The sequence below is a fragment of the Oreochromis niloticus genome, linkage group LG10 (genome assembly GCF_001858045.2).
Source record: "Oreochromis niloticus isolate F11D_XX linkage group LG10, O_niloticus_UMD_NMBU, whole genome shotgun sequence".
Lineage (NCBI taxonomy): Eukaryota > Metazoa > Chordata > Actinopteri > Cichliformes > Cichlidae > Oreochromis > Oreochromis niloticus.
The window spans coordinates 14,215,983-14,234,535 of record NC_031975.2 but is presented as its reverse complement, the minus strand read 5'-3'; the positions used below and the strand labels follow the sequence as shown (position 1 = coordinate 14,234,535).

Here is an 18,553-nt window from a genome sequence, read left to right as displayed (position 1 = left end):
ACATCCACCCACCCATGTGCCAGCACGAATCTTCTGTGATGTACCGTCGAGCATGTCGCTGCTTGGTGAATCTCTGTAGTCTGCTCTCTAATCTCCCTGCAGGTGGGAAAGCTAGGGGGGCGGGTGATTTCCAATAAGGCATACTAATATTATTGTTGTATAATGACACCCTGCTGCGCATGAATTAGTTCTGCCATCGCTGTGATCTCCGTTTCCATCCTTCAGGTGTGCCAGAGAAGCCAGAGATCGATGGCCTGACAAAGCCCGCCATGGAGGGAGACCACATCACTCTGACCTGCATCACCCAGGGCAGCAAGCCCGCCGCTGACCTGCGCTGGTTCAGGAATGAAAAGGAGGTCAAAGGTATGTAACGTCATACCTGCGTTTACACCTGCATCACATCTATGGGTACTGTGGCTAGAAAACATGCCGTCATGCAAGCAATTCTAAAAATCCTAATCAGAGTTGGTGAATGAAAAAAAACAAACTGAAAGGGACATTATGATAAGCACGTTTGCTTTTGTGTTCACCAAAAACAGCCTGATGATTCATTCGCTTTTGTTCAAAGATTCTGTTGTTTTAAAACATGATCAACTTATTTTATAAAATCAAAAATTTACGCTGTTCTCTGTAAATTAAAGTAAAAAAAATTGTTACTTTTTTATAAATGAAACTATTTTGTTACTTTCTTTGTATTCCGTATCTATTAGCTGTGCTCTAATAGCATCACTTTCTGTAATTGGTATCTGCTGATTTACTGATATTTTAATACTGCCCAGTTAGACCCACAGTGATCTCTTTGGAAAGCCATCTCGCTGTGTTGTCAGATACAAAAAATATTGGCTATCGCATTTCACAATGGCTCATGATTGTGCTTTGTGATAAACAAACGGAGCAGAAATGTGGCAGAAAGTACTCATTTGTATTTCAGAATGGATTTAAAATGGGTATTTTCTTTTTCATAAAACTATTGCCATAAAACTGCCGCATTGGATGTCTCTACAGTGTATTCTTGTTCCGAACAAGTTGTTTCTAATAGAGCAGATTCAGCATGTGTCCTCTGGCCTGAGACCGATACATTAACCTCCCTTGTTATTAGAGGGCTGTTCTAAATCTCACTGACTGGACTACATACCTCATTTCCACCCTGCTCCCGCTCTGTTCTACTTGATGAACCGTCCGCTTTGTAATTGAACGAGACAGCGAGAGGGGGAGAGAGAAGGAAGGAGAGGAGAGGAGAGAGAAAACTGATAAAAGAGATTTGGACATGAAATGATGAAATAAAGTTTTTCAGGGAGAGGAGGAACAGATGCAGTTGTGTATCAAATAAAGTATATAACCCAGTGGGACAGACTGTCACAGATCATCACAGCTGAAGAACTCTTACAAAGGTTTCTCTGTTGATTCAGAAGGCAGATTAAAGTCAGATATCAAAATGCAAATTGCCCTTTTTCTAATTTAAATGACTGCTGAATTGGATTGAAAATCACACATTGACTTTTTAACTGCCAGAAAACAATGCAAATTTCTAGGAAGGCGCTGTCAAAATCTTTGTATAACTCAACAGATCACTGAAACCTAATAAGAATAACAAGCAGGCAGGTGTTACACATTCTGAATACCCAATTAAATGTAGCAGAATATGCTTTTTGAGAAGGATTTGGGATGCGCGAGACAGAAACTCCCCAACATTAATTTCCCTCCTAATACAAAGGATTAATAAACCACATAAAATGTTTTTTTGCCAATGCGAAGATAATTTTTTGTCTTATTAACTTGGCGTATTAATACTTTTCTTTCAGCTGTCGCAGACTAAATTAGTTATGTCTGTCATGTCTCTGGCACATATTTCTTCTTGTAACTAAATGGGATGTTTTTTTCTTTATGTGTATTTTTTAAAACTGCTTTATCAATAGATGCTTCTGCTTCTGCCGAGACACCTTATAAATCACCTGGTAAAGTGTTGTTTCCTGCAAATCATGCTAACTTCTTTAATTATCATAATATTTAACATGAACATTTAAAGTAAAATCACATTCTTTCAATTAATGTTGTTGTTAGGGGTTTTTTTTACCCACTACACTTAGTATGTCTTTTGTTCCCCTTCCAAAGAACAAGCATATAGCATATAACAGATTACAAACTAATTAGCAGACTGAGTATTTTTTCCTTGCAGGCTTATTGTGTCTCTACGGGTGATTATTGCTACTCCCAGTGGCCAACTACTGAGAGAAGAGCTCCCTGTAAGGCACTGCTAGCCAGGACATTACGTTCTTTTAATTTACCACAGAAACAGGTAGTCAGTGATATCCTTTGTGGCTTAAAGTAGAGAAAATCTCAAGAGGATATGCTCTCTCATTAAGGTCAGATGCTATAATTTGCTGCTGAACATGGGCAACAACTGTCTTTATTTCAATCCTTTAACAATTGTATAACAATATGTTGTTCGCTGTAGTTGTTTCTAAAATGTGCCTCGGAGCCGCCGTTTATAAAGCAGAACCTTGAGACAAATATAAATGTCAGATTAGAAATTTGTCGTCAGACCCGCAGTTGGACTCGTCAAGAATTTCAATCCCAAAGGATGTTTGAATTTACTGAAAAGCTTCCTGAGTTTCTGCCGCTACACCCTTTCCACCCGTGTTTAAGTCCAGACAGCTCAGACTGCTATCTGGCTTTAGGATTTTCTATGGTGCAGACATGCTCTCAGATAAGACTAAATCAATGCTGGTTTTCTACACAGTTTTAAGCAGATATCATGTTTATCTTTCATTTTAATTAGTTTGCTGATGAGATTGAATCTGTGTCATCACTTTTGTTCGGAAATGCTCAGAACGAGGTCTCTCCTAAAACAAGCTTTGTTAATCTCGCCCACTGGATCTGAGCGGAGTGATTTACCAACACCTGAAAAAGTCACCTCTAACCAAACAAATTCATGAATAGTAAATAGAAAACTTAGAAGAGTGCTGGTCTCAAAGGGGGAAAAAACATTGATCCCTCATAATAATCTGTCTTCCTTGACAAGTACGTGTCCGTCCATACAGAACTGTTTCATAAAAAGCTGACAGATTTCAATGTTTTGAAGTTTTTATGTTTTCTAAAGATAACATAAAAAGTGTTCAAACTTAAACATTTTAGTTTAAACAGCATGGTTGCCTTTTTTTGTTTTGTTTTTTTAATTAGATGCCTGCAGTGTAGTTGCTTTCTGCAATTTATTTATCAGACATATTCAGGACATGTTTGGTTCAGGGAGAAGCCAGCGCTCAACAATATGATTGACACAGGCACATTTACATATTTAGTTCTGCTTTGTCAATCACTAAAGCGTGTCTGCCACTAACTGGACCATTTCTTGTACAGATAAGAAGGTGTGAATGGACCCAGTCAGTCTAACTTGTTATATATGACAACTTGTTATATAAGACACTGAAAGGCTGGTGTCATTCACAAAACATTACAATATATTTATTTCTTTTTATATATATATAAAGAAACTGTGTTGCATTTAAATGGTTAAAATGAAATGAAACCAATAGTATGCCTCTGATGGCTGGTGGTCTGGGATGTCCTCCAAAATAACAGACTAAAAAGAAAAAAAGCACCTAAAAGCAAGCAAATAGAAAACAGCATGTGTTAATACACGATGTATCTATGCACGTGTAGGTGGATTGGAGTGCACTTCAAGTGTTCATCATCCTGACAGGATCAGGGTGTGTTCAATGTGAAAAGCCATCTGATTGTGAGCGACCATGCTGGGAATAAATGACAATTGTGACATATTGGTGTGGGATCTGGGGGAATAGAGAAGATTATATTACTGGCAGAGCCACTGGAGCAGTCCATCACCCATTCGCATGCAGTTAACAGACACCCTATGCTAAATGTGGGTGTGTACATCTTTGTATACGTGCGTGCCTGCATGAGCAAAACAGACAGATGGAGCAGACAGCGTGCATGTAAGGACATAAGCTTGTGTGTGTGGAACAGAATCCAATATTCTTATTTCTCAGTCTCTTTGTCCCTCAGATCCCCTCAGTCCCCACCCAGTAATGATATATTTCTATCTCAGTTACACACCATAACCCAGAGAGACCTCTTCCAATATCACCACATGTAGAAGTTGTTTACACACCGCTGAACCAGGGGGAGCTGTGTGGAGACCAAGCAAGACAGAGATGAAATGAATATTTATTTCAAATAAGGGTGGGGATGTTCTCTATCAGACTAGCATTATCATACTCTCTGACCTAAACTGTAGAGGTTATTGCTCTATCATGTAACGCAATAGCTCTATTCCAAGGGGGCTTAAGGGGAAAAAAACACAGAGATTTGATTCAAATTCGTTTGCAGTCGCATCCCTATTCAGTTGTCAAACTTGTTAGTCAAGGACAAGGTCTGAACGCTATTTAAGGTCATTGTGACCTCACTTTTCGTACACTATCACTCAAATACTACTGACTGTATTCATTTATGGTTAATTCTCCAGAATTTGGTGCTACTCACTATTCGAACGTTCGAATGGGGGTGAAGAGGTGAAGGGGAAGGGGAAAAATGTGAACACTGTGAACATTCCACTATGAATCAAGTTCAAGAATTTAAAGAAGTTTTGCAGTTAAAAGAAAAAATACACTTTTCAGCTGCTTGGGCAGTGTTAGACAGCTTTGCACAATACATAAAAAAGTCTGCGTTGGAACTACATTTATACTATCCAGCTCCCCGGGGTGCTGCGGATCAATGACCATTAAAGATGTAATTTCAAGATGGCTCCTGCAAGTCACGGTGGCATGAATAAAAGATGCGTTAGATGCACACACAAAAATACCTCTTCACCCTCTCTATCCTGTTACATGTGCGCAACAAAGTACTTGCAAACACGCACATCTGACATATGATCTGTGGAAATCTGTTAGGTTTCTATATTAATCAGCATTAAGATACAGGGCTCAAATGGACAAACAAGAAGTTCCACCTGTTTTGTTATTTTACAATTTAGGTGAGAATTTTTCAAAGCCTTAAATAACAATATGTCATAAAATAAAGAGCATAAGGGCGAACGGTTTCCTTTCTTCTTTCCTTCGTCGTTCGTTGAAGGTATATCCGACTCATCCTGTGAGTTTGAGGTTAACAGATTTAGACTTGTGCACAGAAGAAGAGATCGTATTGGTACGCCCACTGTCTGCGCCCATTAAACGCCACGTCCTAGAGGTGGAGCACCTGTCCATTTTTTTTAAATGTCAAGACACTGAGACTGACCAGACCGCTCCTTTTGGAGTGGAAAACCGTCTTCACAAATCCGCAGTACACGCTTCTTCTCTGTGAATGCTCAGGGAGTTTCATGTCAGAAAGGACATTATGATACTGGTCTGCCAGGCAGTGATAGAAAGTCTCCTAACATTTAACAGCGCTCCCCCCGGTTGTAGTCACACGTCAGTTAAGCATAGAGTCTAGCTGGTAAGGCAGATCAGTCAGGGGAAGATGCTTACAGACAGCCAACAGGCAAGCTCCCTGAACGCTGCACAGTAGCAGGAATAAGCGAGAAGATGGTGGACAGCACGATATATCATCTCCACACCTCGCTAGAGCGGGAGCTTGCTGCATATTTTTGCCCTTGTTTTAAAGTTTACTCATCCTTATTGTTATGCAGCTCATCTGGCAGGCAAAGGGAACAGCATACATAGGTGCTAATCTGCCAATATTTTCGGGTAATATTGTGTATTTCAGCGAATTTAAATTTAAAATAGTGTTTAGTCTCGCATATATTTTGATTATTCTCACTCTCACCCGTAGAAGATTTGATATTGTTCCTGCTTGTGCAAGTTGCTTTAATTCTCAGATGGGATGCAGCTCAGGGTATGTTGAGTCAGCCCTCGGACCCCTGCCGCCAGGATTAGTCAGGTCTGGCACTGTTGCTCATGATTCCTCCACAACCCCAGCAGACCTCCTCAGTCTCTCTTGTCGGTCCCTCTATGTTCTCTTCTTCGGCTTCAACTCTCTCCTGTGAAATCGCTTAAAGGGGTCAGATTCTCGCATTGTACGCCTGTCATTTCCATTTCTAATCCTCCAAGGCTCTGTCTTGGCTCACACCATTGATGCAGAGCCATGAGCACCCACCCACAAAACAACCGCATTTGTAGCCAAATACTACCAGGCTATTTGCGGAAAAAAGGTACCACAGGTGCATATGGCAGCATAGTGCCATTTTTTTCTCCTTTTTTATTATATCGGGTCTACAAATGGTGTTTGTAATGAGAATAAATAAAAAATGAATATGATTTTTAAATAAAAGCTAAAATTTGCTACAGTATTTTTTAAGTATCACATTATTTCCAGTTATTCCTCCATTTTCTACTGCTTATCTGGGTCGCGGTCGTGGTGTCAGCAATCTAATCTGAGATGCCATTGCTACCTTTTTCCCAACCACCAGCCACCTCCAGCTCTTCTGAGGGGACACCAAGGCTTTCCCATGCCAGGCAAAAGAAATAATCTCGCAGGGTCAGCTCCAGGGCGTCTTTCTGACATGCCAAAACCACCTCAACTGGCTCATTTTAATGCTGAGGAGCAGCAGCTCTACTCTAAGCCCCTTCTGAATGACTGAGCTCCTCACCTTATATCTAAGGATGAGCCCAGACACCTTTCAAAAGAAGCTCATTTCTGCTGCTTGTATCCGAGATGTTATTCTTTCAGTCACTACCCACAGTTCATAGCCATAGGTGAGGTTAGGTAGGAACATTTAACAGTAAAGCTTAGCCTTCACCTTCAGGCCGGTGGATGCTGTGTTCACTGCAGTGCTTTCCTCTACAGAATTATTCCTGCTTGTAATATTTGCCACCTGAAGACCCTGTTTTTTACTTTCTTCTTCCTTGTGCAGTGTTTTCTCAATATGCTTTGAATCTTTAAACGATTTAGTGCTATGTTGACAATGTTTTTCAGTTCAGCATTTTTCTAAAATATTTGTAATTGTCGACTTTCACAGAATCTCTGACACGACGTTTATATCCAATCATTCCTCAATTTCAACACCGAATATCAACATAAATATTTTCTGTCAGTTAAAAAATGCTTTCTGGTTTTATTTGCTTTGTAACATTACATATACATGTAAAAAAAAGAAGCCTTCATGGAAAAATTTGCTGAATCTTTTGCAACTTTTCTTACTCCACTGAATATAATGTGTCTGTCATGTAACAGTTTTTCTTTCTTCTTCGATTGACAAGCCAGAGCTTTAACGGCACCTCAATGGCAGCTGCTCTTTTCAGCTATGTTTAAAATGTGATAAGATACTGTATTTATGGACCAATTACATCAACTCTTATCCAAACACTTCCACACACACACATTTGTGCATGCTGATTGCTGCTCTTTATTGATGAAGTCTTACTTGGTGTTGGACAACTGTGATTATGTTCTCGAAGTGGATCTCGGAAGACTCGGGAATTATAATGTTAATGAAATTAAACTTTGAGCGAGCATGTCAGTTTCTGTGCTCTCATCCTGAATCACACACAAGCAATCAGAGACCATTTAAAATTCCATGACAAAAAAAAAGCTAAAGGAATCCACACTCTTAAATTAAACGGCCAAATTATACACTAGAGAAAGTCATTTTTTGAGTCTTTCCAGCAGTTTTATTTCAATGCAAGCATATTTACAATCAAAGAACTTCAAAAATAGAATTACAATTAAAAAACTCAGATATAGTAATGTTATAAGATAACTAACTAACTTGAAAACGATAACTTTTTTTTTGCTGAAAGTCTACTGTGAAAAATAGAACATTAGGAGCATGGCCAAGTGCACATTATAATGATTGAAGTACTTAAATTTGCGTCTTTAGCAGCACAACTGTGTGTATAATCAGACTGCATAATTCAAGATGATACCTTCAGTTTATTCAGTCATCACAATCTTTTGATTTACATAAAATAGTTTTTATAAAATAAAAACACTGTAACTTCTTATCCTCTTTGGAAATGTGCTGTAAAATACCATCATGTCAATATGGACCAAAATCTCAGAGGAATGTTTCCATGACCTTGTTGAATCAGCGATGCTGAGCGATAGAAATATATATTATACTCACCAGCCACTTCATTAGCTACGCCAATTTAACTGCTCTTTAAAACAAATATCTAATCAGCAAATCATATAGCAGCATCTCAGTGCATTTAGGCATGTAGACATGGTCAACAAGTTCAAACCAAGCATCAGAACGGGGACAAAAGGTTTAAGTGACTCTGAATGTGCTTTGGTTATTTGTGCCAGATGGGCTGGTCTGACTTTTTCAGAACCTCCTGATCTACTGGGATTTTCCTGCACATATGGACCATAATCTCTAAGGAATGACTCCAGCATCCCGTTGAATCTATACCACAAAGAATTAAGGCAGTTTTGAAGCACTTCAGTCCAACACACTGACACAAATTCCAATCCTAATGAGGACACACACAAGATCGTTCTTTTACTCTTTAATTATGAACACAAAGCCAACAACACAAAGCAAACTTGAAATCAACCCAGAGAAACTTCAAAGCAAATTCTGCTTCAATTCTACTGTAACTGAAACATGTATAAGTAAAAATAGAGGCTCCACTATTACAAGTCTGACTCTTCATCGCTGCCTTACTGATGAAGTTCAGGCTCGGTTGCCATACACTCAGCTTTAAGCTCACACTGGGTTCTTTGCCAGTTTTGTGTTAGCATGCTGTCCACACAGATGTTTGCAAAGTGCAGATTCTTTGCCCTGGATGCAATTTGCACTTTACCAACATACTCTTGTCTTCCCATGGCATAAAAATAAAAGAAATGTTTATATATCAATTCCTCAAAAGATACAGACCACTCCATTTTCCTCCTCTCTGCACACAGACAGAAATCAGCTGACTGTAGCACAAGTGAGCAAGAAGAAAAAGACGTTTGACTTTTTTTTTTCTTCCTATCCACCCATCTTGCAGATATCTGAAGGACCTTTTCTACGCATGTCACTTCATAAATATGATGTGATTATTGAACTTACTACAACAGTGGAATATCTTACTGAATTACCAAAAAATCAAAAAGAGCAAAAGCAGATATAGCATGTTTTAATTTTTAAAAGAGCATTTGTGTAGAAGGAACCTTCTAGTGTTGCAGACAGGAGGAGAAAGACAGGTTGGACTCATGTACTGACAAAGAGGCAGGGAGTATCAGTTCATTAGGACCTGCCAGAAGTAATAGAAATGGAAAGAAAATGTTTGCACTCCTAAAATAAACTGTTGATATTACAAGTTAGATGTAATTTATTTTAGCCGTCCTTTTTTTTTCTCTGTCATCTCCTGTATCTTCTTTGTGAAATGCAGCCATTTTCTCTCTCCCCTGTTGTTCGCATGGATGTTGCTAACACTGCAGACCTGTCAGTCATTCATCTCTAGGGGAGGCGGGCTCATTGCCTCAGTTGGGGGAAGTGGCTGAGCAGAATAGTTGATTGGCAGAATTGAGAGAGAGAGGAGACAGTAGGGTGGTATGCTTGGAAAGTGGAGCAGATGAGCACAGAGGAGAGAAAGATGTGGAGCGTAAACAGTCTCTTTAGGAGGTACAAACAAAGGCGGTCAGCATGAGAGATACGGTACATACAATACACTTATGATATATATAAAAACTGAAAAGGAAGGACATATTTTTTGACAAAGCAGGGCAACATCTCAATGCAGAGATAAGCCTGGACAGTTGAATACATTATAGGAGGAAATTCTTTTCTTGTTTGAAAAGAAACTCTGAGTAGGATGTAGCGACTTGATATGATTTTTAAAAACTGGCCGCTGGCGTAATGTAAACAGACCAAACACCGTTTGTTGACGACTGGCTGAAGAGATTTTACTGAGAGAAAGAAGGTTTTAAAATAACTCCTTGGAGGTGGATATGTTTAGATAATTATCATCACGTAAGACAGCCAGTAAGTAAAAAAAAAACCCAAAAAAACCTAGTGGCATTGAATTGTGAAAGACTGTTGAGTTAAGTGGGAGATGTGTGGTCTGAAGGAGGATGCTAATTTGTATTGCATAATGCATATATAACAGCTCCCAAGTTTTTAGGAACACGTATACCTTATTTTCCAGTTGCAGCACAAACATTCTCGGAAAATGTTTGTGAATAATGTCATCATCTGCTCTCAGTTCTGGTGTCTAATTTCTCTAAACACTAGCTATTTCCTGATATATTGTAGTTTTAGGTGAGATCCTTTAAGAGGGTGCTAAAGTTTCCGCGAAATAGTAATTTTCTTAAACTTTAAGTTTCTAGAAAAGGTAACAAAAACATTAGCAGGAAGAAGAATTAGAAGCATTAGAAGTTACTACTTCTGTGATGTAACTGTGGTCGTGTAGAGTTCACAGCGAACCACTGATCTACTAGGTCAGGGTACTCAAGGACAGCTTGACAGAGAAAGGGAAAGTCAGTGGTTTAGAAGTCTCATTCTCCACTTTGAAGGACTTCTCTGCCTTTGAGGTGCTTTGCTTTTAGAGAGGAAGGTTTATCACTAACTGATAGCCTTTCAAGGGCTCTGATATGGCAGTCTTAAACTTGAGGGCAGGTTATGACCTGTGAATCAAACACATTTAGTTTATCAAAAGTCTACAGTGTCAGAGAAGAAATGACGGAATGTGGAATATTCCAAATTTAAGCTGGCTGTAGGATTTTTCCGCTATCTTTGCGGTGTCAGGGATATTGGTGGTCACAGGGAGATGCAACAACTGATTGCTTAGGATAGCAGGTGTTGCTGGGATAGCTCTGAGAACAAATTGTACTGATAAAGAGAACTGTGCATAATGACACTTTGCTAACAGGCTAATTTAATTACTGCCAATTACTGTCTGATTTCCACTGGTAATGTTTTTTGAAGTAGTTGTCAGGCAGATGAATCAGACCAAAAGGTCGGATAGATATGAAGTGCATGAAAGTGTTGATTTGTACAAGCTGAGTGGGAGCACATGCAGAGATGACAGGTGAGGCCACACGTAGTCAGAAATGTTAACATTGTAAATATATGCATTCAAAGAGGCACAACTTAGAGTTGAGGCAGCTGGCTTTCATTTTAACACTGCCTGCAGCAAAATCCAGGTTGAATTCGTACTGAGGTAGCCTAGACATGCAACAAAGTGAACTTACAGAACAATAACAGTAAAAGAGCTACAATAGGGTAGCTTCCAATCTATTGTAATCTTTTGCTGCATGTAACTGGAGTATAGTAACATGATTGTCACATTACTGGAGCATGTTGTAGCTTTAAATACAAGCAGCTCTTACAATACATTTCTTAGTGCTTAGTAAGAGCTCTGTTTGCATATTTTGTATATTGGATTGATTGGCTGTTAGCATTAGCCATATTCTTGGCTAATGCCAAAACAATATTCAGTCACAAATCAACATGAGTAATGCAAATTTTGATAATTTGATATGTAACTATGTATTTTATTCTATAAATTAATAAAGAAAACACTTGAAATTGTTACCGTTTGTTGTAGAAGAGTTTTTTTTTCTTAAAACAAAGGATTTTTTTAACCTATATTGCAAAGCTAAGACAATCACAACAATGTGACAGGTCAGTGCAATGTTGATCCTGTACATTGGTTGAGTTTTAAAGACAACTTAATCACCCTATTCATAAATATGGAAAAATGATCCTTGCTCTTAAACTAGTGAAATGTGACCCGTTTCAGGTATACCTGTAATGAAAATCACTATGAAGGTACATTGAAATTTTAGGCACTAATTGTTTTGCATGATAGGCATGTGTTCTGTATGAATCGAAGACTAGGGTGGAATCTGCCAGTGGTTGTAACACATTGGTTCGTAGCTATCTCACCTTGCAAGATAAATGTGCTGCAACCCTGACAGAATGCAATTCTCTCCCAAGGTGCCAAAGAGGTGAATGCAAGTGGGAAGACATTTACAGTACGGAGCTCTCTACAGCTGCAAGTGGATAGAAATGATGATGGAGTGGCCTACACCTGCAGAGTGGACCACGTGGCACTCACACAAGCACCACAGCAGGCCACTGAAGTACTGGAGGTCCACTGTGAGTGTAGACGCAAAGTACAGCACTCAAACACATATATGAAGTGTACACATGAGCATAATGGATAACAGAAAATTCAAACCAATAAAAGGCAATAACTACTGTAAATAGCCATGGTAATGGGTGCTTTTATGGCTGTTGAACCCAGTTAGAGAACATTTCAACTAATGAGGCCTCCATCATTGTATGTAAATGCACTATTTCAGAGCTGATTTTCTGTGATCTTGCATTTATAATTTTACATTTAGGCACTAGTATTTTATTCAATCAGTATCCCTTGGTCTGGGCAAAAATTTATTGTCCAATTGTCCAAATGTATTTATAATATTTATATCACCCCCTGGAATTGTATGTGTGTGTGATCCAAATGCTGTGTGTTTGAGGGTTCTGTTCATTATTCAAGAACTGCACTTTTTTGGACAAAGACCTTGGATGTTGTTCCTGGAATCTGCTGGAGCTACTTTTCTAGTTTCGAGTTTATAGCTCCTATTATCACTGGGACTACTTTGGACTTTACCTTTCAGATCTGCTCCAGTTCTTCCTTCAGCTCCTGATACTTCTCTGTTTTTTCGTGCTACTTCTTCTTGATCTTGCTGTTGGCCAAGATTGCCACATCTATCAGAACTTCAGTCTTCTTCTGCTTGTCAGCCACCACTATCACCTGGTTTGTTGGCCAGCAGCTTGTCTGTCTGGAAGCTGAAGAACCACAGGAATTTACCCCTTTTGTTCAACTCTGACAATGGGACTTGGGGACTTCTAGTCCATATGCAGCACAGGTGTTCTTTGGTTGTTCCTTGATTGTTGTTGGATCTTCCAACAAGATGGTGCCAGCTTGGATCTTACACCCTGTACTATGTATTGAATAGTCTCCAGGGCACCTTTGCAAAGTCAGCAACTTGGGCCCTGTGGTAGACTCCTGCTTATATGGATCTGGTGCGCTGTCCTTTTTAAGCTGTCCTTTTCTATCAACCAGTAGGGCTTCCTGATGTCAGCTAGTTACATATGCGGGGGCTTGGTTGTCTAGGATAGTTCCTCTTCCTGTTCCTCATCACCATCTGTCTGCCTGAGGCAGGCTTAGAGAATCTCATCTCGGGGGAATATATATATGTATCCCATTTATGTCAAGAAAATGTGAAAACAATATGTTTTATATTATCTTCCCTCAATTATAGCCGTCTCTCTGTTTGTCTTAGATGCTCCTCGTGTGGAGATCACCCACTCCCTTGCAGTCCCTCAGGAGGGTCAGTACTTGAAGTTAGAGTGTGTGTCCAAAGGAAACCCTTCGTAAGTCTCTCAAAGTTTTCATTAATTGGTTGACATCATGCTTTCATATAGTGTTTTATAGAATAGATCTAGATGTAGCATGCTTTCTTTCTCTTACAAATTCTCTTACCTTTCAGGCCAGATCCTGTGATGTGGACAAAGGACGGAAGTGAACTTCCTGACCTGGACAGGATGATTGTAGAAGGAAGAGAGCTTACCTTTACGTCTCTTAACAAGACAGACAATGGGACCTACCGCTGTGAAGCTAGCAACCACCTAGGGACCAGCAGTGCTGAATATGTACTCTACGTCTATGGTGAGTTCAGGGGAAGCATTGATATATGGATAATTGCATTTCATGTCACAATATAAAAAAGAAGTAAGTCAGTCAGTTACTAATATGACACCATTGGAAAAAAAAAAAAAAGCTGCAAGAGGAAAACTTGGTTTCCAACAAAGCTATGTAAAAATTGTGAAAAGTATGAACCTCACAGGCATGAGTACAAAACACCATTGAAAAAATACAGGATTATAATACCTCCTGATCTGCATACTGTATCAATGCTAATAGTGATTAGTGGTACCATCCCTCACAGGGAGAATAAGGGCCTCAGGTGACACAAATGCCACCAACGCCTTTCCTTAAATAAACCTGTGTCCCAGATACACACACACACACAAACTCACTAGGAGGGAAATGTGTGAGAGAGGCAAAATTTAGTGCTGCGTTGTCAGGAATATCACCAGGAAGGATAAGTAATTCCTAGTAACGCCAGAGGAGGTGGAGGATAAAGGGACTCAGTGTCAGGGAAAACAGATAGTTCTTCCTCTCTTCCGCTTCTTCACTGCCATTTGTCTCTTGGCATTAAGTAATAATGCTTTAAAAAATAGCAAAGCAGTGAAACATCTCTTTTCACTGTGTTATAGAAACAGAATCATTAAAAAACAGGTAGTTCTGACGTTAAGAAGTGGAGATGAAGAAAAACTTCCCGAGGTTGATCAGTAAAACATAGTATTAATAATATTACATGAGCTATTTTATTTAGAAACAGAAAGTAATGAAAAATCTAATTAGAAACTTTTGAGTATAAACCCGAGCTGCCCAGGTAACACAGGTTACTATGACTAGGTCATGAAGGGCTGTGGAAACCTCTAAAGTGAGGAATGACAGAACAAAATGAAATACTCGTCCATGCAATTAGATTTATTTGATGAGAATGCAATTAATGTATAAGCCATTCAACCTTTCTCTAAGTGAATGCTGTAAATTTTTAAATATAACACAAGTCCACGCAAGCAGATGTAAAAGGCAATACAAAATATGCTTATTTTATGCAGAATGCCATGTGATAAAATCAAGGTAAGGATTAGGTATAGAAACCTTACATTTTTCTAATTACTCATATCACTGAAATTTAAACTTAGTACGCACACGCAGTATCTACTGAGACAACGTTGCTGCAAAGATGCAAATGAGTTTCATTTGCTATATATATTCTGTCTGTCAGATTTTCGCAGATCATTGCTGATGCTTTTAAAATAATGTTGGCGTAGAGTATATCGCTCAGGTATTTAGTTAAAGATTCCTTCTTTGAGTTCAAAGCCACAAAATAGGATGAGTGAAGACTAATTATGTATACCATGAAAAATGTATGATACTTTTCAGCTTCAAATTCAAATCCTGTGCATAGGTTTTATTAAAGGAGGCGATTCTGAAACAGTGCTGTTAGAGACCTTTAGAAATTTTTTTTTTAATTCAGTCCGTCAAACATTTACCGAGTTTTTTTTTTTTACTAGTTGATTATTTGTTTGAGCTGTAAAATTATCAGAAAATCCCTTTCACTGTTTCCTAAAAGCACCAGGAGATGTCTTTACATTCTTGTCTTTGTTTAAACCCCAAAAGTGCTGAATTCTTGAAAATTCTATGATTAATTAAGCAATTAGCTGTGGCTCTTATTTAATTAGTGGATTGCTCACACTTGTCATGGCGCGCCGCCGCACCTAACAATTTCTTCTGAAGCTGCAGCAAGAATAACCAATGCATGTAATGACAGTGATGTTATTAAACTGACAAATTCTCTGCCAGAAAAAAGACAATTGGGTGTGGGAGGGTCAAAAAGTCCTATTCAGATTCATTACTTGTTCTCTTGAAATGGCACCCAGTCTGTTCCTATCCTTCATTAGTGATTATCACACCTTTTAGCCTTTCACAATTGCCTCCATAATTCTTGGAAAATACCTTTTTAATGGTTCCCCTCGAACAAGGGGACATTTTCTCTCTTCCCTCTTTCCCGAAGACATGCAGTTAGCTGCTTAGTGAGTCACGCTAAGGCTGAAATGTCACCAAGACACAGAGGACAGTTGGCCCAGAGAAAGACTACGAGAGCCAATTAAAAGCTTCTGGATCACCATAAAATGCAGAGTGACATAAACATAAAAGCCAAGGTGGTAATGTAACCTCATTAACTTTGTCACCCAATGTTTCGCTCTCACTTTTTTCTGTAGCTTTAACATGTGACAGTGAGAAACGATCAGTTTTACCATTATCCTGTAGTGAGAAGCCAAAATTCAACACGGAAATGAGAGCTTAACCAATTTTTTTTTTTTATTCATTTGTCAGATTACGTTTTCAAATCATCAGCTGTCTTCCCTCTCACATGTTGAAAGGTTGCTAGTGCAGGGTCTATCTCCAGAGACAGTCGCCAGCATTAGCAGATTTAAGGTTAATTCTGCTCTTTTGCTCCACAAATTGCCCTCACAATTCAAAGACAGAATACTTGAAATCAGAGTTGACAGAGAAAATGTAGAAGATTGGGACTCTTAACATCGCTGATCATTTCAGAATCAGTGAGAAAGCCTTACTGGCCCACTAAAACAGGAACAGTAATGCACTCAACTCATGTATGTTGTTAAGGGCATCACATTTCATTATACTGGAAAGGGCATGCTTTCTTGTGCTGTGATCTTATGTTATATGCTTTGAATTGTGTCATAATTTTCCCTATGTGTTTCCCATCACTGTATATTGTTTTTTTTTTCTTTGTGTTCTTTTAACGTATCTAACTTTCCCCATGTGAATTCATTTTGCTGTTGTTGTATTTTGTGTATATGTGTTTATCTGTGCCCTCCACCAGACGCCCCCACCACCCTGCCTCCACCCACCACTCCCCCCTACATCCCATCACTCCAGATCCTACCGCACTATTAGGCTCCCACGCCTCAGACCCCACAGTCACTGGCAACAGAGGTACAGTACCACCCCACGCATCTCCACAGCATGCTACAGCATAGTCTAACTTCCCTCTCACTTTCATAGCTCCTCTGTTACTTCTTTCTCAGCTACTTCTCTACCTCAGTCATTTATATTCTTATTTCTTGTGGACATAAAACATGTGAAGACACTTATAGGTCATCCTACCCAATTATTGCCTTTAAGTTTTGACACTTAAACTATTTTCTCACCCGAAGGACTGTAAACATTGAGCAATGATATATTTTTTTACACTGGGACAGACTTTTCTGAGTTTCAGAGAAACTCCAGGTGTTCAGATACTCTGTGTGCTGTCCCCTTGGAATTGCAAAGACTCCAGCACTTCTGTGCCCTGAAACCTCAAAGAAGCAAATGTCATGTCCAACTGAAAATGTCTGGCCACTGGAGATATCTCATCATGCCTTCTAATGCTGTGTTAACTCTTAGAGAATCCTAACTTGACATAGTCCCTTTGCCACTAAGACTGCATATTTGGTGTTTTTAAAGTGGTCCCTGTACAGAACTAAGGCTTTTCTCTTTTTCGTCTTATGCCCTTAAACATAGATAAGACAATGCTAATTTCTGCATGCTTGTAAGCAGGCTAGCTCCAGTAAGCATATAGCAAGCTTCATTAGACTTTGTGCTTCCAATCATGCATGAACATAGGCGGGCTTAATGCTGCATTTGATGGCATGCCATTCCTGACTCTAAAGAAAGCAAACAATACTTTTGCACTTAGTAAATCAGATACTGTTTCTAAACACTGATTATGCAATTTCCACACATAAAATCTTCCCCATATTGCTTTTAATATAGTAAAACTGTGATTTTTGCTTCTTTTTGGCTTTTGTGTTGCTTTAGATGAGTAAACTACACTACATTTATGACCTTTTTTGTTTTCTGTAGGGGAAAAGGAAACAAAGAAATGGTTGGGGTAGCCATGTTTTTTTGCCAGTTTGTGCACTAACTTGGCAGAGTTTGAAAATGTTTTCATTTTGGCGTCTGAATTCTCACATACAAGGTAGATCAAATGCAGCATAAGGCCGTGCTTCCCTTATCCCTGTGTACAACGGGGGACGGCAGCATCCTGTTCCAGCTCTAATGCGGCTGCCAGAGCCGATCGTTCCCACTCAAGACAATGCTTGCGATTCCACCAGACATGCTGCAGCCCGTTTCAGCAGCGTCTCAGAAGCAGATTACAGCTACTGATGACACAAGGCCCTGCAGCAAAGGGCTATCATAACAATCTCCTCCTGCTAGCTTTTGGCTGAGTTTTCCACAGAAGTTTTCACTTTGCTGTCTGCCTTTCAAAAACAAGGGCAGTAGCAACCAGCCAAGGTTGCAAGCCACGTGAATTCTAATGCACTGAGTGGTGAGTCCCAGGTTCAATTCCAGCTTGACATTTGCAGCTTTTCGATCTCACGAGTAACATGATGTGATAATTAACAAAGTTAGTCCGTTTTGACAGACTTAATTACCACTCGCGGCATCATAGGCTGCCGTTGCCACTCCTCAGTATACGATGCATACTCTCGCTTCAAAAGGAGTCAGTCCCACTTGAGGTCCTCTAGCACGTCCATCTGAACTTGTTCAAAGAAGCCAGTTGAGTTTTTTTCTTGTTATTTCTTTTTTAGTTCTTTGGTTGTTTTCTGACCAAGATCCCTACTGTATTTTTTATGTTTTTCCTTTTATTTTAGGAACAAAGTTTATTTGCATTGGCTAATTACACTGTGCTTTTCCTGAGGCCATACAGATCTAAGCAATACAAAAGAAAAGAAAAGCAAGAGAAAAGGAAAGAAAACAGAAAGAAGAGGAAAAAATAAACCAAGGATCTGTGTGTAGCAACTAATTGTAGTGTATTTTATACGACAGTTCTTCCTCTCTTCCATGAAATCACATCTAAATTGTTTAACAAACTCTGTCCGTACTTTCCAGTAATCATCAAACATGTCCACCCTGAGTCTCAAATGAAATGTCAGTTTTTCCATTACAAAAAT

At 39.2% G+C, this 18,553-nt stretch overlaps 1 protein-coding gene across 3 annotated transcripts in view; it reads left to right on the top strand.

Annotated features, from left to right (window-relative positions):
• Positions 1-18,553, top strand: part of cadm2a (cell adhesion molecule 2a) — a 203,671-nt gene that overhangs the window by 164,715 nt on the left and 20,403 nt on the right. For 2 of the 3 annotated variants that reach the window (XM_019364041.2, XM_013272384.3), the window contains 4 exons: positions 226-363; positions 11,882-12,043; positions 13,237-13,327; positions 13,444-13,622. In XM_019364041.2, the coding sequence (XP_019219586.1) occupies positions 226-363; positions 11,882-12,043; positions 13,237-13,327; positions 13,444-13,622 (570 nt within the window). Of the gene's footprint in view, positions 1-225; positions 364-11,881; positions 12,044-13,236; positions 13,328-13,443; positions 13,623-16,440; positions 16,554-18,553 lie in introns of all 3 variants that reach the window. The other variant, XM_019364042.2, reaches the window with a different exon arrangement.